The 24,959-nt window shown below is 39.3% G+C and overlaps 1 protein-coding gene across 1 annotated transcript; it reads right to left on the bottom strand.

The window, feature by feature from the left end:
- Window positions 1–3,212: 3,212 nt before the first annotated feature.
- GPR37 (G protein-coupled receptor 37) lies at window positions 3,213–24,741 on the bottom strand. Its single transcript, XM_070755426.1, has 2 exons — window positions 23,559–24,741; window positions 3,213–5,345 (listed from the first exon to the last, which is right to left on the bottom strand). Exons 1-2 carry the CDS (start codon window positions 24,558–24,560, stop codon window positions 4,527–4,529), a joined length of 1,821 nt encoding a protein of 606 aa, XP_070611527.1. The 5' UTR covers window positions 24,561–24,741; the 3' UTR covers window positions 3,213–4,526.
- Window positions 24,742–24,959: the final 218 nt, after the last annotated feature.

Below are 24,959 nucleotides of genomic sequence, written 5' to 3'. Positions count from 1 at the left end.
GTCTGCTATCTACAGCCTTGGCTTGGCAGCAAGAATTCTGTATTGCTGCATGGACTTTTGGCCTTCGTGAATATATCTGAAGATACAGCATTTTCCTGTTTGTAAGGACATTTTCTGTTACCTGTGTTTTTCTTGAATTTTATAAAACTGCCTTTGCCTTTTACCAGTGTGTCTGGATTCTCTTTTTGGGTTGGTATTGGCTTCTGGAGTGACCCAGACAGAACACATATTAACTTTATCTCACCATCATTGCTAAATACCCAGGACAACTCTACATCTCCCTTCTGCTGATGCTTTAGGGGGCTGCATCCTGTATTCCTGGACTGTGACCATCATTCATTCACAAACTCAAGGTAATAATTTGGAAAAGGTCTCAGCATGGGAAGTTGAATTAAAGCATGCTTGATTGCGTGCATTTAGTGATTGAAACAATGACACTTTTTAAGAAGTCAGCACAGTGATAAATATCCATTCCATTAAATAATTATGATACTGATGAAGAAAATGTAGTGTCACCTTTATATCAAACTCATTTTTGTTGATTTACACTGACATAACTGTGCAATTTGCTAGGCAACAGTATGGGAGAAGTTTGTCATTATCTCCTTCTGAAACATTTCACTGATTTTCTAATCTGACCTCCAACCCTCAGTTTACATAGTAATTTCCTATCCAGGTACTCACCAGCACACCGCTAAGAGTTCTAGTCAAGTCAAGGATTGCTACACAATCACATCAATTTCTCCCACCTCTAATATATATCATTTCCAAAATGTGATTTAAAATGAAAGAGACATCCCTTCAAACACCTTTGTGCATTCAACCTAGACTGATAGAAATTAAAAGAGAAATATTTAGTTTGAACTTTAAAAAAATACCCAAGAAGAAAAAAGTTGGTATATTTCCTTTAAAATTGAATGCAGATATATACACATGGTTGAAACTAAATAGCCCTTGCTCATGGCTGTCAAACTCAAGGCCCATGGATCAGATCCAGCCTATGGGGTGTTTAGATCTGTTGTGAGTGTTCCTTATCCTCAGGAAGTATTCGACTCTGAGGATGAGGAAACTGAGGTTTTAGCTTACCCTGATTTAAGAAGGTTATCAGAAGGCAGTGGGGATGAGAGCGTAGGAGACAATGATTTAGAAGTTAGCATGGAAAGTAGTTCATCTTCAGATAATGGGGGAATATCTGACAGCCCATGGGTTAATCCTAGATTCAGGAGATTCGCAAAACGAAGAGAAGAAATTCTTGGGAAAAAGTTTTGAACCTGCATTTGCTAGAATAGTAAATAGGTAATGTGTCACTTCCTGAAATATAGCGGAAAAGAAGTGCTTTTGGACAATCCTGCATGATTGAAATATGGCATGATTTATATCTCTGGAAAAAGTAAGCTTTTGATAAACCATGACAGATTGTGCTAATTTAAATTAACAAGAACACTGAGCAACTACAGAACACTAGTACTGAATAAGCCTTGAAAGAGATTTATAGCCTTGCTTCTCCAGCTTTTGAGCTTGGAATGTGAAATTGCATCGTAGAGAAATTCACTGTGCATGATCATCACAACACCTGCTTGTAATTGTTGCCAATTACATTCTGTGTAAGAGAAAGTAAAAGATTTATTTGTTTGAAGATCAAAGCCATGGGGAAAGATTTGTGGAATTGCCTTAGTTGGACCAGAACAAGATCTGGTCCATGGGGCCACCATGGAAAGAGCCAAGGGCCAGTACGTGGTGTCTCTACCAGCAAACTCACCCCTCAAGCTCAATTTTCACTGGCAGATAGCTGCAGGAGGCCATCACAGCTGAAAATGGAGCCCAGGCAGGTAGTACACACCCTTCCTAAGTTCTGTTTTCTCTGGCAGAGGGCTGGCAAAACAAACTATTAGCAAAAGTGCATTATTGATCACAAGGAAAGGAAGCATTGAGAAATTCCTCCACTGGAGACAATGGATGCCCCCCAGCCCTGCCCGGTCCACCATACATATCGACACGAGTGACGTTGAGCTGGCCACGCTGCCCAGCCATGCCCTCTTGATCCCCCAAGGTAAAACACAACCCTGAAGCAGCCTTCAATGAAATTGTATTTGACACTTCTACTCTATCTGAATTCAGAACTGGTAACTGAAACAGTTACACAAGTAGTCCTTGTATTACAACTATTTATTTAGTGACCATTCAAAGTTACAACTGCACTTAAAAAGTGAGTTATAACCAGTTTTCACATTTAGGAAACAGTGTGGTAGCATCCCCATAGTCACAAGATCAAAATTTGGGCTCTTGGCAACTGGCATGTATTTATGACAATTACACTATCCCAGCATCATGAGATCACAATTTGTAACTTTCCCTTCTGACATCCGACAAGGAAAGTTAATGGTGAAGCCAGATTTGCTTCATATCTGCATGATTCACTTAACAAAAGTGATTCGCTTAACAACTGTGGCAAAAACGTCATAAAATGGGGAAAAATTCACTTAAAAACTGCATTGTTTAGCAACAGAAATTTTGGCCTCAACTGTGATTGTAAATAAAGGACTATCTGTAATTCCTAGACATCATCTATACTTCTCTAATACTTTAGCAGTCTTCATTCAGGATTAACGATTTATGCATTTTCCAAACTTTTGTGATATAAAATCTTTCATTTTCATAATGTTCCAAACTAACCTATTTCAGGTAGAATGCCCAAAATTTATTCAACTTTCACTCTCTGACTGATAGAATTTTGTTTGAGCATGCTATAACTGGTTATTAACATATCAATTCAATTTTTGCAAAAATAAAAAATTATGATACAGTGTGATTATAGTATCTGATAATCATGCTCTCTTTTTTTATCGTATATCAAGAACAGGTGGAAGACCAAAGCTGTGAATAAATAGAGTTAAGTATACAGTATTAGGGTTAGGAATTAGACTAGTAATAGGCAGTAGGAAGGGGAATTGTATTAAATCTGCTTGAATTTCTACTCAAAAATACCAAGAACACTTCATTCCCACTGTTTTCACATATGTTGCTTCAATCAAGTTTGACAAACACACTCATTTTTTTTTTTAAAAAAAGCCCTTCTTCCTCTACTTCTCATTATGGAAGATGTAATGAGATGTACAGCAACATAAATATACTATTGAGTTTCTGAAATTTGATTTCAATTCAATGTTTATGTATTTCTAAGAAACATCAGGAAATAAAATATGCACCACACATTATAAGCCTTCCAAATTTATTGTCACGAATTCTGTGGCAATTCTCTACTTCCTACAAATGGCATTTTCACTTACAGCAAGTGTTATATACACAGACTGAAGACATACTCTTATTGTAGAAAACACTGTAAAAAGAAACTAATAGAATCACAAGTCAGACACCCAATATGAGTGGGAATCCCCATTGGGACAGACAGAATACATGCCTTTGCATACAACAATGGGTTAAAAAGAAACAAACTTCAGCCTGTATATTCTGTACTGCAAAATTAAGGGATTTGTTACAATTTTTTGAAAGGTGTACAATATTGGGAACCTGTTGTACAGATATGTTCTAACTTCCAACTCAATGTGTTAACATACAATTGGAGCTCATACTTAAAAGCCACCCATACAATTATACAGTATATCCTACTCTACTCCATAAATGGTTATTGTTGGTCATACTGGCAGAAGGAAGCGGCTTTTCACCTTTATGCATATACATACATAGGATGTATGCTTTTGACTGGAACATCATATTATGAAGACCATCTTAGTTATTTTATTACAAGTCAACATAAAAATGATTGCTTTCCCTATGGAAATTTTCTTATATTACTTGGTAAAATTGTTTATTTGCTGGTTAACAGGACATGGAATACAATAAAAAATACTATTGTTTTGTGTCAAACAATCTCATAATTATTTACATCAAACAAATTTAAAACCATTCTCAAACACTCTAAATCACATAGTTTTGTCAAAATTTTGCTGTGTAAGGATACAGTGATCTTGGCTAAGCAATTTAAAACTCCATTAGTAAAATATATGGGCATATATTTCACATGCCTCAAAATAAATGGACTTACTAATATTTGCTCCCATAGTTTTAAAAGTTCATAGACAAACAGTGGAATCCTTTGCATATTTATGCAGAAGTCTAAATTTAAGATTTACTATCAAATATCTTTATTTAGGAATGCTTGTTATAAACATTATGAATGAAATTCCAGTAAGAATTACCCAAGCCAAAATCTGTATTAGTTTAAATAATAGAAGAGAACGGCCAAAACTAGTTCAACCTTCCCTTAATAAAGAAATGCTAGCACCACCAAGATAATGATTCTAAAGTTCCCTGGTAAGTTTGTTCTTTTCAGCAACTAAAGTTATTTCTCAAATAAAATTTGTTATATACAAACCGGCATATTTTAAATTTTTCATAATTTACTTTTCCTTTTGCAACATAGGGGGAAATAGGATCCGAATGAAATTAACCTAAAACTCATATCACTTTTATTGAAAGTTGGAAAAGAATTCTGATCAAAGGGAAAATCAACAGTGAGTTCCCACAGAGGCAAATGTGGACATTTCACGACGTATTGTACTAAATGGGGACAGTTCAAGCTCTGTGGTATATTCATTGTCATTATCGTCACTTGTTACTGTAGAAGACTTCTGAATGCACTCATCACAACAGCAGCAGCAACACTCCAAAACAGCTCGGCTGAAGGGTTTACAAAGACAAAAGAGGAGAACTGGAGTCACACAAGATTTAAAGAACAAGAGAAACTGACTAATCAGATGGAGAAGGTCCATAGTCTGCTGAGATACCCCTGTAGACATGTAGGCAGTGACAATATTGCAAATGTTTTCTGGGATGGTGCAAAAACCATACAAAATGGTCAGCGCTACCACCGTGCAGTTCATTTGGCTTTCCAGCTGAATCTGCCTCTTGTTCCCACGGGTGCAAGCTTTTTCCACCTTTCGGATTTTTCTGGCAGTCACCAATGAGCAAGTAATAGTAAAAAGTGTCGGTAAACAAAAGTAACAGCCAAAGTACCACCAGAGCCTTGCACTGTCATACGTAAGTGCTAATACATATATTGTGTCAGGTAAGTGCGGAGAGACCTTGACCACACATCGTTCCACAGGTGGGTTCCCACTGACTTGAGAGTTTTCTTTAGTCAATTGGCGCAGAACCACTTCAGGAAGAGCCAGCAATAAAGCTCCAATCCATATCACAGCCAGTTTTGCTGTTGTAGATGTGCAGTTTTCAATCATTTCATAATACATTTGAACATTGGTGGCAGCACGGAATCGGTCAATACAGAGAGCACATAATGTGAAGGTCGTTACTCCAAGAGATGCTACCTGGATAAAGAGGAAAAATAAATAAATCAGAATTTAGATATAAGGATGGTGGGATAGACACAATTTGATACCCCATACAAAATATTTTGACTTCCAGAAAACTACCAGCCTAACCTACAAACTTGTTATATGATAATGTCTCTTTATTTGTACAGCACTTACTTTAAAATTTTATTTTTATTGATATTTTTATTCATATAAAATACAAATGAAAATAAAGGCAATTGAGAAAATAAATAAAGGGAAAGAGGAAAAATCTGGGGAAGAAGGAAGAGGGAATAATATTATATTAATTAATCTACGAAAAAATATATATATATATATAATAAAATATATAAAGTATTATTATATTATATATATTACATACGTCCAGTGACTTCCAACTTTTTCTGATGCATTAATTTACATTAAGGTGCTTTTTCAAAAGGCAACTGGACTTTCTTAATTTTGTTGAAGTTTAAGTTTAAGTTTAATCAGATTTGTATGCCGCCCCTCTCCGCAGACTCGGGGCGGCTCACAGCAATAACAATACAATGTAAAACAAATCTAATATTTAAGTTAATTTAAAAAACACCACAAATTAAAAACCAATCATACAGAGGTTTCACTTTTCATTCCAGAAGCTTCTTCAGTTCTGACTAAATGTGGATGAGAAGTTAAATGTCTTCAAGCAAAACAAAGAAAGTCCAGTTGTCTTTTGAAAAAGCACCTCTGGGGCAACCATATCCCGAATGATTAAGAATCTCCATAGGTAGTAAGTTACAAAGTAAATTTAAACTCAGCTTTTCACTTCTACCTAATACTGAGTACAGTATTAGCCATTTCTATAACAACCACCTATTTTAATCATCACAACCCAAAGTTAGAGCTTAATTCTTTTTTCTCTTTTGAGCAAAAAGTCCAGAAGTGGTTTCCAAGTGGAAAGAAAGCTTGATACATTCTTTTTGTTAATTAACTCAGTTAACTTTCCCATCACTGCCAGTTCCAGCACTTTTTCAATCCGTGGAGCATTTCCTTTAAATGACATTCATTTTTTTCCCTTCCTCTCAAACTGAAATAATTAAAATACAAATGGTAATCACTTCAATGAATTAAACAGATGTGTGAAAAAAATTCAGGCAGAATAAAAGCTTAATAGTATTCTACTATAATTTGTTTTAAATCTGACACCGTGATCACTGGGGTATATAATTAAATAAATAACACTGAATAGGGAGCCAGCCACATGTCACAGTTTGTACAGGATGCATCTTGGACCAATAAAAAGGTATTATCTGAATTGAAATTAAAACTGATTCTATTCTGTCAGCAGCAGAAAATCAGTGTAATTGCATTTTTTCCCCCAGTTCATGCTCTGCTGCTCTGCTCCTTCGGCATATTATCCTGTCTCTGTTAAAAAAAATGACCTAAAACAAGCATCTACCATCAGAGGAAAGCAAATTCCAACCAAGAGCTATTTAAAGAACATAGTGCTACCTTTTCCCCAGTTAGATCATTAGTGTTATGTATGGAAGGACCAACGACAGGAGATGCCTAGAGAGGCTCCATACAGGAAGTGTTAATTCGGACACGTAATTGCGGCTTTGCTTGAACTGCTTTATTCCAGCATAAACATAACGTTAATACAACAGTCAGTATTCAACTGTCAAACCTCCTCGGGTTTCCCCTATTTAACTGCCAGGTGGCTGAGGAACGAACCAATGGTAATCCCTTATTTTCCCCGGTTGCTAGGTTACCGCCCCTCTCCCGGTGCCCTTTCCTGTTCTCATAACACTTCCTGTATGGAGCCTCTCTAGGCATCTCCTGTCGTTGGTCCTTCCATACATAACCATTAGTCCACTCCATGGAACATCGTCTGTTCCCAAAATGGAGTATATTTTGGCATGCAGGATCTGAACACAACAAGGCGAGGGGGAGGAATCGAGGGTTACAAGATGAGTAAAATTGTAAGGATAGGCATGGGGGAAAGGGGGGGTTGTGTATGTGTGTGTTTGCTGTTATGTTATCCATCTCTTCCCCACCAAGAACGGCTGGGAAACTGGTGTCAGTTTCATGGTCAGAGGGTTGTAAAAGGATGGAAAATGAGACTGTGGGGACTCAGGCGGCCACTATGAGTCGGTAGTAATTAGCAAATCTCCTGTATTTATGAAAAAGAGAAGGTGGCCCTCCAGATAGTCTGGCCCTTAGCTGCTTGAAAGGTCAACTGCAGCTCATTAAATTATTCTCCAGGGGAAACTTGCATTTAGAGCGGTTCTTTCTCTCTCTCTCTTTTTTAAAATACTCTCTTTTATTGAGTTTAAAAACAACATATTAAAAGAAGTCATACAAAAAACACATAAGACAAAAACAAAGAAAAATAGGTCAACCATTATTACACCTTTTTCGTTATATTTCCACGTACACTTATATTTTACATTGTTGCAAGTTACGTTTTAATGCTTGCTATTATTTATCAAATTCATCGTTAATGGATTGAGTCTCCTACAATATTTTCCACATCTATTCCTTCCACTTTAATCACAAATGAGTCTAGTTGTTTTCATAGGAAAAGAGAGAATATTTGCAACTCCCTCAGAGATGGCCTTCATTCTATTAGAGCAGTTCTTTCATTTCAAGTGTTGCAATATTCCTTGGACCAGTCAGCGGCTTCAATGCTTGCAGAGGCAATCTCTGATAAAGCACCTTGCATTTATCATAATAGGTTGAAATTCAAGCATGGCTAACAGCCTGAATGGTTCAAGAATTACAGTAGTAGTAGTAGTAGTAGTAGTAGTAGTAGTAGTAGTAGTAGTAGTAGTAATAGTAGTAGATGGTTTGTTTGTTTATTTATTTATTTATTTGTTTGTTTGTTTATTTGTTTGTTTGTTTGACTTGTATGCCGCTCTTCTCCAAAGAATTGGGCAGCTCACAGAATGTATTATTTGTAGCTGTATGAATTTATTCTTTGCTACAGTCATTCAAAGTCCAATTTTCACCAGAAAAAAAAAAGAATTGGATTTTACCAGTTTGATAATTGCACTTAACCTGAAAGTTTTAGAATTAGGATAAGAATTAGAATAATAGAGTTGGGACACTGGAGGTCTTCTAGTCCAGAGGTCCCCAACCTTTTTTGCACCAGGGACCGGCTTTAAGCTAGACCAGTTTTCCATGGCCCGGTGGGGGGGGGGAGCTAGCTGTCAGCGGCGCCGTAAAAGGGGCGATCAAGAGAGGAATGGGTGAATGAATGGACAGAGGGTGGGAAGGAAGGAAGGAAAGAGGGAAGGGACAGGAACAGAAGAAGGGTGCAAAGGAAGCAAGGAAAAGTGTGAAAGGGGACAGTAAGAGAGGAAGGAGTGAAAGAAGGGAATGAGGGAGGAAAGAAGGGAGGAAGGAAAAGGAAAGCAAGAAATGGAGGGAGGAAAGGAAGGAAGGAAAGAAAGAAAGAAAGAAAGAAAGAAAGGGGGAAGGGACAGGAACAGAGGAAGGAAGCAAGGAAACTTATGAAAGGGGAGAGTAAGAGAGGAAGGACTGAAGGGAAGGAGGGAGGGAAGAAGGTAGGAAGGAGAAAGAAAAGAAGAAATAGAGGAAGGGAAGGTAAAAGAGAGAAAGAAAAAGAGCAAGAAAGAAAGCAAGAAAGGGAAAGAAAGAAAGGCAACTTCAAAGAAAGGCTCACTGAGCATATCTCACTCTCTCTTTCTATCCCTCTTTCTTTCTTTCTCTTCCTTTCTCTCTCTCTTCCTTTATCTCCTCTCTCTTTCTCTCCCCCCTCTCTCCCCCTTTCCCTCTCTCTTTCTCTCTCTCCCTCTCTTGCTATCTCTCCCCCCTTTCCCTCTCTCTTTCTCTCTCTCCCTCTCTTGCTATCTCTCCCCCTCTCCCTCTCTCTTTCTCCCTCTCCCTCTCTTTCTCTCTCTCCCCGCTCTCTCTTTCTCTCTCTCCCCCTCTTTCTCTCTCTTCTTCTCACTTTCTCTCTCTTGTTTTCTTTCTGTCTCTTTTGCTTTCTCTCTCTCTCACTCTTTCTCTCTTGTTTTCTTTCTCACGCTCTTTCTCTCTCTTGTTCTCTCTCTCTTGCTATCTCTTTCTCTCCCCCCCTTTCTCTCACTCTCTCTTTCTCACTTTCTCTCTATCTTGCTGTCTGTTACTCTCACTCACTCTCGTTCTCTCTCCGTTCTTCTCAGCGGTGACGCGCGCACGCCCTGCCTGTCTCACCTTTGCCGAGAGCACTTTTGTCCCGGGCTCTCAGCAAGGGGGTTGCAGGAGAGACGGGGCAGGCGTTCTCTCAGCGGAGGCCGGCGAAGGTGATATTCAATGTCGGGGGCGCACGGGCGGTTGCGCGCGCTCCCTATCTCCCTGCTAGCCCACTCGGAATATTCAAAATAAGAAAAGCCTTTGCCGGTGAAGGTTTTTCTTATTTTGAATATTCCGAGTGGGCTAGCAGGGAGATAGGGAGCGCGCGCAACCGCCCGAGCGCCCCCGACATTGAATATCACCTTCGCCGGCCCCGCCTCTCCTGCAACCCCCTTGCTGAGAGCCCGGGACGAAAGTGCTCTCGGCAAAGGTGAGGCGGGCAGGGCGTGTGTTCCGGGTGCGGGAGGAGCTGCGGTGAAAGGCAGGAGGTGGCGGAGGAGCAGAGGGGGCAGATCGGGCGGGCGGTGGGCAGCGCGGAAAGGCCGAGGGGGCCCTGGCGCCACGGACCGGCTGAAAAACCCCAACGGCCCGGTCCTGGTCCGCGGACCGGCGGTTGGGGACCTCTGTTCTAGTCCAATCCCCAGCCCAAGCAGGAGATGTTATATCATTTCAGAAAAATGGTTGCCTAATCTTTTTTTAAAAAAATCTCCAGTGTTGGAGATTCCACAACTTTTGGAGGCAAGCAGTTCCATTGATTAATTGTTCTCAATGTCAGGAAATTTTTCATTTCTAGGTTTTAGGTTGGCTCTCTCTTTCATAAAGTTCCCCCCGTTGCTTCTTGTCCTGCCTTCTGTTGCTCTGTAGAATAGGTTGACCCCCTCTTTTTGGTGATAGCCTGCTAGATATTGGAAGACTGCTATCACATCACCCTTCGTAAGGTTACTTCCATCCATTTCATGAAAATGGGAAACAATGTAGGATACATAAATAATGACATAGGTCAATGACAGAAATCTCAAACAATAGTTTGGTGGCACCTAGGCACATCCAAACAGGAAGGAAGCTAAAACAGTGTCTCTACCATGGCCCAGATGAATACCAATGGGTTAATGTTACTGAAGATTAGTAACAGAACTAGCAGTGTCACATTCCTTGAATCTAGCTTAGGGGTGTCAAACTCAATTTCACTGAGGGCCACATCAGAGTTGTGTTTGACCTCAGGGGAGTGGGGTGGGCATGGCCAGCTCAATGTCATTCGTGTCAGGTGCACTTGTAGGTGGCCCGAGCACTCCGCCAGCAAAAACAGCCCTCCTACGTTTTGTTTTCACTGGGAGAGGCACTGTGGGCTGGTCCTTTCCTATTTCCAGGGTGGCAAGGATCAGAATCTAAGCATCCTGCGGGCCTGATCTGGTCCTCAAGCCTTGAGTTTGACACCCGTGATCTAGCTTCTTGCGTAGTTATTCATCAAAGTGAATAAAGTATTCTCAGTATCATATCTTAGATGGCACTCTTCTTGAAGTAGGTAGGATATTTTATCCAGATATATATTGCATTTTACGACTATTACCTTTACTAAGAATGAAAGATTGGAAGACTGGCTTATAATTATAAAGATGTTCCAGGTTTAGGGATAGCGTTTTCAGTAAAAGCAATATGACTGCCTTTCTTAAAAACATCCCTCACTCGAGGAAACAAGAACTCTCTCATGTAATTATAGTTATAGCCTCAACCTAGCTAAAATTAACCAGCAAGATTAGAACAGATGTCCCTAAACATCTCTAAACATACCTTCCTATCTCTTTCCCATTGTAATATAGCATCCACATATCAAGAGTGAATTAAATTTTAGATTGAGTATTATGTTGGGATATGAATTTCATATGCACATCTGGATCTGCAAAATTATTTCAAATGTGCTATTACTCTTTGAATCGTAAGTTACTGAAATACAACAGTCTTTTTCCATTTGGCACCCTCTAACTATCAAAAGTGTTTGGTGGCACCTTTTCAGACTTACAAATTTAATTAAAAGCCATCACTTTTGTGAAATACAACTGCAATTAATTAATGTTTATAGCTTTCAATTAAATTTGAAAAGGTGCTACCAGACACCTTCTGATTTTTGGCTGCCACAGACGAACACATCTCTTCTTCTACAATCCATACTTTCTAAGAAAACTTACAATTTGGACGACATGGAGAGAATCAGATTGGGGATAAATCAAAGTTGTCAGTACTGTTGCCTTTTCATCTTTAACAATAATGTCTGACATCATGCATTGTGTAAACTTAGCAGGGAGTTTAATTCCAAGGAAGAACATCTAGAACTAATTTCTACAGCAGCAAGATAACAAAAGTAGCTTTTGTTACCCTCAAAACACTGCTGAGTTTTGTTTTCTTCTGTCAAAGACAATTCCTTTCTGTTTTGAAATGTCACATATGTTGGGCAAATACAAATGTTTGTGGACCATTTTAGCCAATGCCAATGTTACCTCTTTTCACTTGCATGTATAAGCGATCCCATAACATTTCTAATATCAGGATGAAGAGAAAAACAATGCTGATCATTTCGCCAAACAAGCATTTGTATGCTTGTTGAGAAGCAGAATCTTTTACAGACAAAAAAAAAGGGATTTAAAGTGATCAAATTTTATTGGTAGGGAAACTGTCAAAGTTATAATTTCATGTCTCACTGCATATGTGCAGACTTGCACTGAAAGTTCAATCTGTTTTTCAGGTCCACTTTGACATTTCTAAGAAATACTAAGAAGTATTTTGTAGGTTTATTCCACTTGGCTAGAAACTTCTTTTCATCACTGTGAGAAAAGATGAATATAACATGGAAACTTCCTTTCTTAAATTTGTACATGGTTTTTCTAAAGCACTTATATACTGTATGTTATATATTCTATATGTTTATATACTGTATATAGGCATACATAGCATTTGCCTAGAGGCAAAAAGGAACTATATACCAGAATTCAATATAGCAGAATTCTTCTTCAAGCACTTACAGACAGCAGAGAACAGTTAGTTTCATTTCAGCAGAATTCAGAGTGGAAGAGTACAGAGAGCAGACCTAAAGCCACACCCAGCCTTTAGTTTTGATTCTCTGCACAGACGCAGAAGTATTTAACTCCCATTCGATGACTTAGTTGCTATTCATTGGCTGACCTTGTTACCACTGGCTCTCCCAGTCATGAATATTCTATCATTTCCGTCATCTTAAATTCCTTTCTCTAGATCAAAGTCTGGGGGGACTTCTGGGAATTGAAGTTCACATATCGTAAAAGTTGCTAAGGCTGAAAAATACTGTCTCTATTTAGTTCTAGCTGATTGACACTCTGGTCTGTATGGATGTGGAGAGTATAAAGGACTATCACTACCCTATTGCTGTTTAATACTGTTCAGCTAATAGCATGAGCTACACTAGGTGTAGCAAACTCAAGGCCCAGGGGGTCACATTTGGACCATGGAGTGCTTAGATCTGGCTTGTAGGGCCGGCCTGGAAACAGTAAAGGACCAGCCCGTGGTACCTCTGCCAGTGAAAACTGAGCTCTGGGGGGCCATGCATCCCCCCTGAGGTCCATTTTTTGCTGGCAGAGGGCTGCAGAAGGCTGTCACTGCTGGAAATGGGGTATAGCTTCCCCCGGGCTTAATTTTTGCTGGCAGAGACCTAGCAAAAGAATTTTTTTGAAAAAGGAGAAATGTTTTCCCTTTTGCATTTGAACATTCAAGAAGGGATAGGAAAGGAGAAAGAGAAAGAAGAAAGAAAAAAGAAAAAGAAGGGAAGATGGGAAGAGAGCAAGGAAGGACAATACGGAAAGAGGAAACGGAAGAAGAAAGGAGAATAAAGAGGGAAGAGGGAAGAGGGAAGGAAGGGAGAGAGAAAGGAAGATTGTAATGAGAGAGATGGAGGGTCTCAGGGAAATTCTGCCTTAGCACTAGGCCACCACTGGTGTCCCCAACATGAGTCCCATGTCATGCCCACCAGGGTCACGGCCATCCCTGCCCATCATCACCATGACCACGCACCCACTGAACCTCCAAGGTCAAACACAACCCTGATGCAGCCCTCAATGAAATCGAATTTGACACCTCCTGATGTACACTAATACACACAAGAAAAATATGGTTTTAAAAAAAACTTACAGGAAGCACATTTCTCCTTTTTCAAAAAGTTTCTTTTGCTAGGTCTCTGCCAGCAAAAATTAAACATTATGCCACAAAGCACTTCATGAAGTTTTAACATTACTTATGTCAAAACCTCTTGTTACTGATTTGTTACATGATTTACTTCAAATCAGTTGTAAAAATAGATGAAATGCAAATTACTGCCTTGCAAATATTAACCAATGTTAAATTGGATTAGTGAAGTTCTATGCTAAATGCATGTTTGTAGTGTAATAAGCTGATTAACCTGCACGTTCATAAATAGATCCTGATTATTAAGTGATATATCTCTAAAATTACTATTTATTGACATTAATATATCATATATCATAGATGTGAGCCAATAACTAAATTAGCATGTCATTAAATAACTAACTTGTCATTTTAACACTACTGTTAGTTTAACACACATGCTGCTGTGTGACAGTAGCACCAGCTTTGTAAGAACTAAGCCATCACATAATTATTGTGATTTCAACTTTCCATCCTTCCAAGAGCGGTAAAATGAGGTCCCAGATTGTTGGGACAATATGCTGACTCTGTAAACTGCCTAGAGGAGTGATGAATGATGAACCTTTTTTCCATCGGGTGCTGAAAGAGCACACAAGTGCACTATCGGGCATTTGTGAGTGCCCATAAACAGCTTCCCCCATCTTCAAGAGGCCCTCTGGAGGCCAGAAATGGCCGGCTTCCCAACTTCTAGTGGGCCCAATAGGCGTGTGTTTTGCCCTCCCCAGGCTCTAAAGGCTTCCGTGAAGCTGAAGAAAGGTAAAAATCCCTTTCCCCCCCCCCGGAGGCTCTCTGGAAGCCAAAAACGCTCTCACAGATCCTCTGTGTGAGTCAAAAATCAGCCGGCCAGCACACACATGCACGTTGGAGCGCAACTAAGGCAATGGCCTAAAGAGTGCTGTAAACCACTAAGAAGTGGTATATACAGTGGTACCTCATGATACGAACCCCTCACCATACGAACAACCTGAGATACGAACCCAGGGTTCAGAATTTTTTTGCCTCTTCTTATGAACTTTTTCCGTCTTACGAACCCGCCGCCGCCACCGAGAAGCCCCGCCGCCCGTAAGACGGAAAAAGTTCGTAAGAAGAGGCAAAAAATTTCTGAACCCCAGGTTCGTATCGGCAAAAGTTCAGGTTCGGGAGGCCGCTGAGAAGCCCCGTCGCCCGGCTGTCGCTTTTTGAAACAGCCGGGGGGCTTTTCAACGTCCTCCTGAACCCGAACGCCAAACCCGAACTTCCGGGTTCGGCGTTCGGGAGGCCGCCGAGAAGCCCCCCGGTTGTTTCAAAAGGTGACAGCCGGGCAGCAGCGTTTTTTTGCGGGTTTTTTGCGTTGCACGCATTAATTCATTTTACATTGTTTCCTATGGGAAACAATGTTTCGTCTTACAAACTTTTCGCCTTACGAACCTCCCCCGGGAACCAATTAGGTTCGTAAGACGAGGTATTACTGTATGTCTAAATGCTATTGCTATTGTGATGTCATTGCATTACTTTTTGAAGTTGTAATTCATGATATATACATACCATGGGTTAATTCTAGAAAAAGCATGGAGTAAAACAATTGGGTCTTAATTATTCTAAATATTGCCTCTATTTAAGCATCAATTCATGGGAGAGGTCCCATTCATATCAAGAACACTAATAGAAAGAAAATGTACAGTATTTCGAAATAAATGCTGCAAGAAAATACAACATTTTCTAACTTCTTACTCATTTACAATGAGTATTTTATGAATTACGACAAATATAAGCAATATTTCATTTAGGATAGACTTTATACAATAAGGCTTTAAATTATTGATTAAAAACCAATTCATAAAAACAGTATAAAAAAGAGATTCCAAATTAAAAATAAAGATGCAGCAAATGAATATAATTGTTCTAACAGCAAATTAAAATTCCACACTGCATCTGGAAATTAAATTGCTGTTGCATAATTCTTTCGTGTTTTATAATAGCCACATGAAAATTAACAGAAAATTGGGTTTTAAGTCTTTAAAGAGATTCAACAAAATGTTTTCCAGCTTCAGTAGAAAAAAACTTAACAAATGCTAATATTTACCAAGATCAAAAGATTCATGCTGACCATAAACCACAAATCAAGTGCTTTAATAGATATTTATACATTCATGGCATGCAATTAAGATGAAATCCACATTTTTCTTTTTATAAAAGGATAAACTGAGCCGGCACCTTCAAAATTATTTGTTTAGATTAAGCTGTAATGTTATTTTAGTTCCTTCCTCATGTGATAAAATCTGGTTCAGTAGATTTATAAACTTGAATTACAATTTCATTGAGTAATCCCCTGAGCATAAAATACAGTACTAGTACTAGATTAGTAGTGGAGGGATCCTCACTTCTGAAAGTTCATTTGACTAGTCCCATGATGGCGAATTTATGGCACGCAGGACAGAGGTGACACACAGAGCCCTCTTGGCTGGCAAGCGCGCTGCCTCCCCAGATCAGATCATTGTGGCGTTTCTTTCGAAAGCTTTGGTTTCCCTGCAAATGATGAAACAGAAGCTCACAAAAGAAAAAGATCTTACCTCTTACCATGCTGCTGGTTTTGGGATGCCCTGCCTCTGCTGACCAGCTGGCCTTTGGGTCCCTACTGCACATGCGTGCATGACCATTGATGCATACATTTGTGCATATCCATGTTTCTCACATGCCCACCCATGTGCACACACATTTGTGTGTTTGCACACACACACAACTTTCAGTTTGGGCATGCGCATGGATCAGAAGAGCCCTTCACTCCTCCACTCGAAATAGAATACACTACGAGACTAGACTTTCAATCCTGGGCCTAGAAAGTTTAGAACTAAGATGCCTTAAACAAGATCTAAGTATTGCCCACAAGATCATATGCTGCAACGTCCTGCCTGTCGGCGACTACTTCAGCTTCAACCACAACAACACAAGAGCACACAACAGATTTAAACTTAATATTAACCGCTCCAAACTTGACTGTAAAAAATATGACTTCAGTAACCGAGTTGTCGAAGCGAGGAACTCATTACCGGACTCCATAGTGTCATCCCCAAACCCCCAACACCTTACCCTTAGATTATCTACGGTTGACCTATCCAGATTCCTAAGAGGTCAGTAAGGGGCGAGTACAAGTGCACTAGAGTGCCTTCCGTCCCCTGTCCTATTGCTCTCCTATATCTCCTATACCTTTCTTCTATTCCTATATCTCTTCTTCTATTTTTTCATTGATATGTTCTATTACTATATCTTCTTTTCTATTATTTCTTAGATATATTTTACTATGAGTATCTCCTCTATAACCTTCATCATGCATTTTACCATGCGTATATAGATATATACCCACTAAAACCCTCATTGTGTATTGGACAAAATAAATAAATAAATAAAAATAAATGGAGTTGGGGCACTCGGTGCCACTGAACTAGTCTCTGTTAGGAAAACGTTGTTGTGGGTAATAAAATGAAAGCAGATTCCCTGGTAAGCTACCTTTACCTCATGGAAGAATGACAGGGTGAAAACTGAACTAAAACAAAACAGGAAACATACAATATAATTGATGCATGAATGCTATCATGTTCAGGTAAACAAGAACACTTGAGAACTCATATGATAATCTTATCCACCTGTTTAAAAACACCCTTATATCACTGTGTGAGAAATGACCTGAAGGGAGATAATAATGTACTTCTTCTTTTTTTAAAAAAATGATCATTATTGGTTATATACATTTAAAAAAAGACAAAAAGAGCACATATAACAAAGAAAAAAGAAAAAAGTAATAAACAATTTCCATAATGTAATTGTACGTGGTACAATACTGTACTTCTATTAAGCAACTAATACCAGAATCAAATCATAGTTACTGTCATCTAAGGAGTTACAATATGTTTTACAAAATTGCAGTGGCATTATATTCAGTTACATCGTTTTTGATCACCCTACCTAATTCAAAATTCCCTATAAATTAAAAGATTGTAACAAAAGAATATAATAAACACAAACAAGAGAGCAAACCTTTGAAGTTAGTATTTGTTATCTAGAAAATAACTGGAATACACTAAATTAGATATCATTTATTTGGTAATATTTCTAGACCAGTCCCTTTATTTGGGAGGAATACAACAAGATAAAGCAAAGAATACTGTATTGCAAAAATCCAATCATTCAATATTAAATTATTCTTTAAAAATTTCCTTTAATACCCATAAAAGAAAACAAACTGATGAAATTCTAGAATAAAATTGCTTCATTTGTTTATAAAATGTCATCAGTACTTGCAGGTCCATAACCCATCAATCTCATGAGGAAGGAGAGCATGCACAAGTGGTCTATTGATGATTGGACCTTAAAGACACATTTGGTTCACCAAAGGGACATGCAAGTGCTAACAAAGCCATCTACCTCAACTCATTAATGTTTTTATGAGTTGACATTGCCCTAGAAAATAACTTGTTGTTAATTATGAAGTCGTGTCCAACCCATCACGACCCCGTGGACAGCATTCCTCTAGATTTTCCTGACCTTACCATCCCCCGGAGTCCATTTAAGCTCACACCGACTGCTTCAGCGACTCCATCCAAACAACTTATTCTCTGTCATTCCGTTCTTCTTTTGTTCTCAATCTTTCCCAGCATTAGGCTCTTCTCTAGTGAGTCCTTCCTTCTCATTAGTTGGCCAAAGTATTTGAGTTTCATCTTCAGGATCTGTCCTTCTAAAGAGCATTCATGTTATAATCCTATCCATCAATAAAGAGTAGTCAGGGTTAATCTCCTCTAGGACTGACCAGTATGATTGCCTTGCAATCCAAGGCCAGTCGCAGGAGTCTTCTCCAGCACTATTTATTTATTTATTTATTTATTTACTTATTTATTAGATTTGTATGCCGCCCCTCTCTGTAGACTCGGGGCGGCTCACAACATATAATAAAACAATTCACAACAAATCCAATAAATTTAAAAAAATTTAAAAACCCATTAATAAACCAGACATACACACAGACATACCATACATAAATTGTATAGGCCCAGGGGAGGGGGAATGCCTAAATTCCCCCATGCCTGATGGCAGAGATGAGCTTTAAGGAGTTTACGGAAGGCAAGGAGGGTGGGGGCAGTTCTAATCTCTGTGGGGAGCTGGTTCCAGAGAGTCAGGGCCGCCACAGAGAAGGCTCTTCCCTGGGACCCACCAGACAACATTGTTTAGTTGACGGGACCCAGAGAAGGCCAACTCTGTGGGACCTAATCGGTCGCTGGGATTCATGCGGCAGAAGGCAGTCCCGGAGATATTCTGGTCCAATGCCATGAAGGGCTTTATAGGTCATAACCAACACTTTGAATTGTGACCAGAAATTGATCGGCAACCAATGCAGACTGCGGAGTGTTGGTGTAACATGGGCATACCTTGGGAAGCCCATGATTGCTCTCGCAGCTGCATTCTGCATGATCTGAAGTTTCTGAACACTTTTCAAAGGTAGCCCCATGTAGAGAGCTATTTTTCATTATCAGCAAAAATATATTACATACATACATACATGTGTGTGTATGTGTGTGTGCGTTTTTCTGTTGAATCACCCGGGCATATGGTATCTGAATATGGGAAGGAACATACTGCTTCCTTTTTGCCTCTTGGCCGCACTAGGCAGTTAATTTTATAGCTGACAAACTATATTCTGTATGTGTAATATATTTTTACTGATAATTCATTATCATTATCAGCAAAAATAGGTTTTACACACACACACACACACACACACACACATATATATATAGACATGCAAAACATTACACAGGGCAAAACCCGAACTCAGAACAATCTACATATATATATATATATATATATATATTGCGTGGTCATGGCAGTGTCATGTGATGTATCAGGACTTCTCCCCCTTTGCTAAACTGGGAGTGGGCATGGCCAGCGGTGACACATCTGGTCCAGAGGCCAAGAGTTTGACAGCCCTGATCTAATGCTATCTCCATGCTCCTGAATCATAATACTAATGCTTTTAATTGTAGATTTTTTGTTTATATTGCTATTTTGTAGTTTTCATTGAACAACTTGCCAAGTGAAATTGTGTGAGGTGGGTGTCCACATAAATATGAAAAATAAATAAAATAAACAGATCCCTTTAGAGATGCCTTTACAATAGACTTGCCATCAGTCTTTTGTATGACAATGCTTGCTTAATAAGCATTTTTAAAAAATACCATATACTTTAGATTACAAGGTGATTCTTTAAGTTGACTGCTCTGCATATCAAATTTCACAGATTTCTCTGTATCATCAGAACATACTAATTTTGGAAGATGGCAAAAAATTCATTTGTTCCCCTCCACTGTGAAAAAAATAATAATCAATTCCTAGTTTGGAAGATTAACAGCATTAACTTTCAGTTTCAAGAAACCCAAAAATTTCAAGTAACCTGAAAACTGAAGCAATCAATGGCAAATCATTCTGAACTCCACTAACACTGTCCATAAACTTTCTAGGACTTAAACAGAGGGATACTTTTTTTCCTAGAAACTAAGCCCTCCAGAGATTATTGAGGTACAACTCCCAGCAGCTTTCATTATTGCTGATGCAAATTAAGGCCTCTACACTAATGCTTGTAGTTCATCACTCTCTAGAAGAGCATTATTATCCTGCTTTATAAGGGATTAGAGGAACACATGAGAGAGTCATCAACTAAGGCTCATTTACCTTTAAATGTCCAGAGATAACATTCCTCTAAAGCGGCAGATGCTTGGGATTAAAAATAGGGGAGTATCTTTTTCAAGTGGTGTTCTAGGACTCTACAAACATAATAATGATGAAATGTTCAGAGCTCAAAATGGCCATTGTCAGTGTTCTGAATATGAAACACAACATAAGTTATGAAAGATTTTGTTCCAAGTGTGAAACAAAACATGGTTGTTTTGAGAGGCATGAGTTTGAGCATGAGCACACAAATCATTTTTTCTTTGAATTGTTCCAACTACAAAATAATTGCTTGAACAAATAGATCTTCTATATCAGTGATGGTGAACCTTCCCTTCCCCCCCTCCGGGTGCCGAAAGCGCATGCGCAGACACTATTGCACCTGCCTGAGTGCCCACACCCATAATTCAATGCCCGGGGAGGGCGAAAATTGCCTTCCCTGGCGCTCCAGATGCCATCTGAAGGCCAGAAACAGCCCATTTCCCAACTTCTGGTGGGCCCAGTAGGCTGTTTTTCACCACCACCCAAGCTCCAGAGGCTTCCCTGAAGCCTGGGGAGGGCAAAAATGCCCATCCCCAATCCCTGGAGGCCCTCCGGAAGCTGAAAATACCCTCCCATAGCCTCTGTGCGAGCCGGAGCTAAGCTAGGGCAACGGCTCACATGCCGGCAGATATGGCTCTGTGTGCCACCTGTGGCGCCCATACCATAGGTTCGCCATCGCTGTTCAATATGATGCATATCTCTATTCCATTTTTTTCAATTCTTACTAAAGCTATTCATTATACATTATTGAACAGGATGCCACAATTGAACAGCATGATCCAGCAATACTTGGTTTAATATATTTTCAATATGCACCTATACTGTAAAATATCCATGACCCAACATAAAAGACTTCTAAGTTTACATATTAATTTAACCTAACAAACCAAGTTCAGTGATGAGGAATTCTGGGAGATGTAGTTCTGTGAAAACGAGAAGTTCCTCATTCCTGTTTTATCCCCATTATTGCTGTCAAGGTAGAAACCTTCCAATATAAAGTGACAGATGGTTACACTGACATCTTAAATTTATTAAATAGCTCTAGGTCTGTCATGGAAAAGGTCATGTTTACTCCATGCTCCTGTGTTTTATGGGAAGTTTTACAGTTAGGGGTCATATCTTACAGGCAAGCTTTTAAAGTCAAAAATCAAAGTGATTTATTTGGGCAATGTATTTCCAAAGCTTTGCACTTTCCATTATAAGAGGACCACACACCCCAAAAAACCCTCACACCTTATTTTCCATTCCTTGAAATAAATGCAATTTAAATATAATTCAGGAAATATTTCTTGCCTGACTAGAAATGGACTGTCTAAGGGACTACGAGCATCCTATTTCCCTTCATTTACCCATCTGCTGCTAATTAAATGAATGATATCAAGCATACTGTCACATGCATAGAATCATTTCACACTATCAACCAGATTTAATGGTTTCTTTTTTCCAGGATATGAATAAAACAGACAACTGAACAGTGGAAAGGATTCTGTCCAAGCTGGGTAGTGAAATATCTGTTCCCTTGCCAAAGCTAAGGATTTAACCAGAACCTGAGATATTTTTAAAAAAAAAGGGGGGGGGGGAGAAAGGCAAGGGACCCAAAACTAATTTAATATTTTAATACTTCAATTTTTGTAATTTTAATCCATTTTATGTTATTATAATATTATTACAATATTATTATTGATGTAAACTGCTTAGAGTTGCTTGAACTATGAGATGCGTGATAAATGAATTTAATTAATAAAAATGAATGAAAATTAATGCTGTGAATATTACAACAATCATGTTTGTGGCTTTCATGCTATAAGATCATCTCTTTTACTTGATCAACTTTCACCTGTAGAAATAAATAAGGTACAGTATTTTCTTCTGTAGTAAATCTGGTAAGAGATGTAACAAGGATTAATATTTTCCTGGTGCTTTTTGTGATATTTACATCATGCTAAACTAAGCACCCTATATTATACACTGTTCAAAAAAATAAAGGGAACACTCAAATAACACATCTTAGATCTGAATGAATGAAATATTCTCATTGAATACTTTGTTTTGTACCAAGTTGAATGTGCTGACATGTGAAATTTATTGGCAATTAGTGTTGCTTTCTAAGTGGACAGTTTGATTTCACAGAAGTCTGATTTACTTGGAGTTATATTCTGGTGTTTAAGTGTTCCCTTTATTTTTTGAGCTTATATACATATAAATTTGGATGCAAATACTTGGATCGGATCCAACAAAGATCTGTTTAACTTCTATCAGTCTACAATACATGGATGTAAGCCAAGATACAGTTTCTACACCCTAGTAACTTGAAAGTTGGAAGCAAATGTTACAGTTTTTAATGCAACTTGTTTCATAAAATAAAAACAAGTCTTCTACAGTATTAGTTATGTCTAACCATTTCTCATTTGTGAATCAAAAGGCAGTGGGAAATGTAGAAATACCATGTTTAACTTTAAATACATCCCTTCAGTCTGGGAAAATGTTATCTATTGAAGGTTGCACAACTGTTTTGATTGAATTCAGATACAGAATAAAGATTAAGCAATCTAGTACCTTCCAGATGTTTGAGATTCCAGCCACAATCAACTGCAACCAGCATAGCCAAAGGCAAGGGAGAGTAACAGATTGCATGCCCTTGGAATAAATTACTGGAGTTTGTAGAACAAGAATGGACAATGCCTATACCTGAGATCTTTGGAACAGAGCTGAATATTTAAACATAAATCATTTAACTTAGGTACGCAGTGCCTACTTTAAGCAGAACTATTTAGCAGATCGAGAAAGAACCGTACTCGTACCACAATAATATAAATAATTCATGTCTTGAATTTAACACAATGATTACTATTATCACGGACAAAATGCAAAAAGTGAAAGCAAACACACTAGTTGTAAGGACGCAGGGCATCCCCAATTTCTAAGGATCTGGTAGAGCAGGGATGTCAACCTTGTGTGACATTTTGTGACTTTTTCTCCTTCGTGACACCAGGGTGGGTATGGCTAGTGCATGATGTATCCAGCCTACGACACCCCTGCAGTCAACAGATCTTAAGTAATTATCTATAAATATGAAAGACCAAAGCAATGGGATTCTGATTCCAATTCATTAAGAAAGCATTGGACCCACGATCTCAAGCTCGTGAACCTTTATGAAACTGCAGGTAGTTGACATTTATTATTACTTACTTCAATGTAAGGTACAATTTTGCAGGAGAAATCCTCCAACAGCCACTTCTTGGTAAGTTCTTGGAAGATCACCAGAGGTAGGCAGAAAAAAATGATAAGGAAATCCCAAAAGGCTAAATTGGCCAGCAAAGAATTGGAGATGCTCCTCATATAGTAATTATGGCAGACAATGCACATCACTGCCATGTTCCCCATTATCCCAATGCCAAAGATGATCACTGACAAACACATGACTGCGTAGGCACCATAGGACTCCTGAGTCAGTGGGTAAAAAGGGTTCTTAACATGAGGTGGTTGGAAGGTTCCATTTCTGAAGGCAGCAGGTTCCCTTCCTGCCACATGACCGGCTGAGCCATTCAAGGGTAATGCCTGAGGCACAACATCCCCCACAACTCCATGAAAGGGAGTTGTCTGACTATCCACTGAGATATTGAAGACAGTGATGTGGTGCCTGTTCTTGAAAGTTTTACTTTTTCTCCCTTCTCTTGTATCCTGGGACTCAGCAGCCCCTCGCTTGCTTCTTGGATATTTCCTGCGTCCTGCTGAACTCTTCTCCCACTCTTCAGTCTTCAAAGCACTTCTGGTCCTCAAGGCTACGGAAGAATCTCGCCTCAAATGACTTTCGTCTTTTTTTCCCAAGTGACCGCCAGCCTGATGCACACCTTCTCCATGCTTGACAGTCTGAGTGACCTTCGAGTCTTTTCTGCCATCGCTATAATCCTTCAATGGAGCCCAGCCCCCCTGACCTCCAGCCTTAGCCTGGAGTCTGCCTGGATGCTCTTTGGGCAAGGAAATCTCAGGAATACCACCTAAGTGCCCTGCAACCCAAGTTGCTTCTTGTTTGTGGGACACTTGTCTAAGTACCGGAGGAGCTGTCTGGCACCACAATTCACACTCCCGACCTTTTCTGACAACACCACCTCCGTTTAACGTCGCTCGGGCAAAGATAAACAGCATGGCCATATGCCAAAGACAGCCAAACGTTGCTTTGAGAAGATGCATGGTCAGAGAAGAACCTGACACCTTCCAACCACACCCTTAGGAACAGTTTATGCCCAAGCTGGAAGAGCTGCCGCCTGAATGCATTTCACCAACCGATTCCCAAGCAGAAGAAAATTGAGGCCTCTCTTTTGTCTATGAGAGGTATCAAGTTCGAATCATGCCCTCAGCACCTGGAAGTCATGCCCGCAAGCACCTGGACCTCGATTTAAATAAAGATGAGGAGGAACTGACCCCCTCCTCCTCCTCTCCCGAAGAAAATAATAAAAACCTCGAAATAAGAAACCCCCTTTCCGGGCGGGAGAGTTTTCTTCCGTCCCCCGAGTTAACCCGCGGGAGAGAAATCGAGGAAAGTTGCATCCATCGCGGCTTCGGGATGGCGAAGGCAGATCCCTGCTCTGG

This window comes from Erythrolamprus reginae, chromosome 6 (assembly GCF_031021105.1).
Source record: "Erythrolamprus reginae isolate rEryReg1 chromosome 6, rEryReg1.hap1, whole genome shotgun sequence".
NCBI lineage: Eukaryota > Metazoa > Chordata > Lepidosauria > Squamata > Dipsadidae > Erythrolamprus > Erythrolamprus reginae.
The sequence above is the reverse complement of the archived record's forward strand: the minus strand, read 5'-3'. Positions and strand labels throughout refer to the sequence as shown.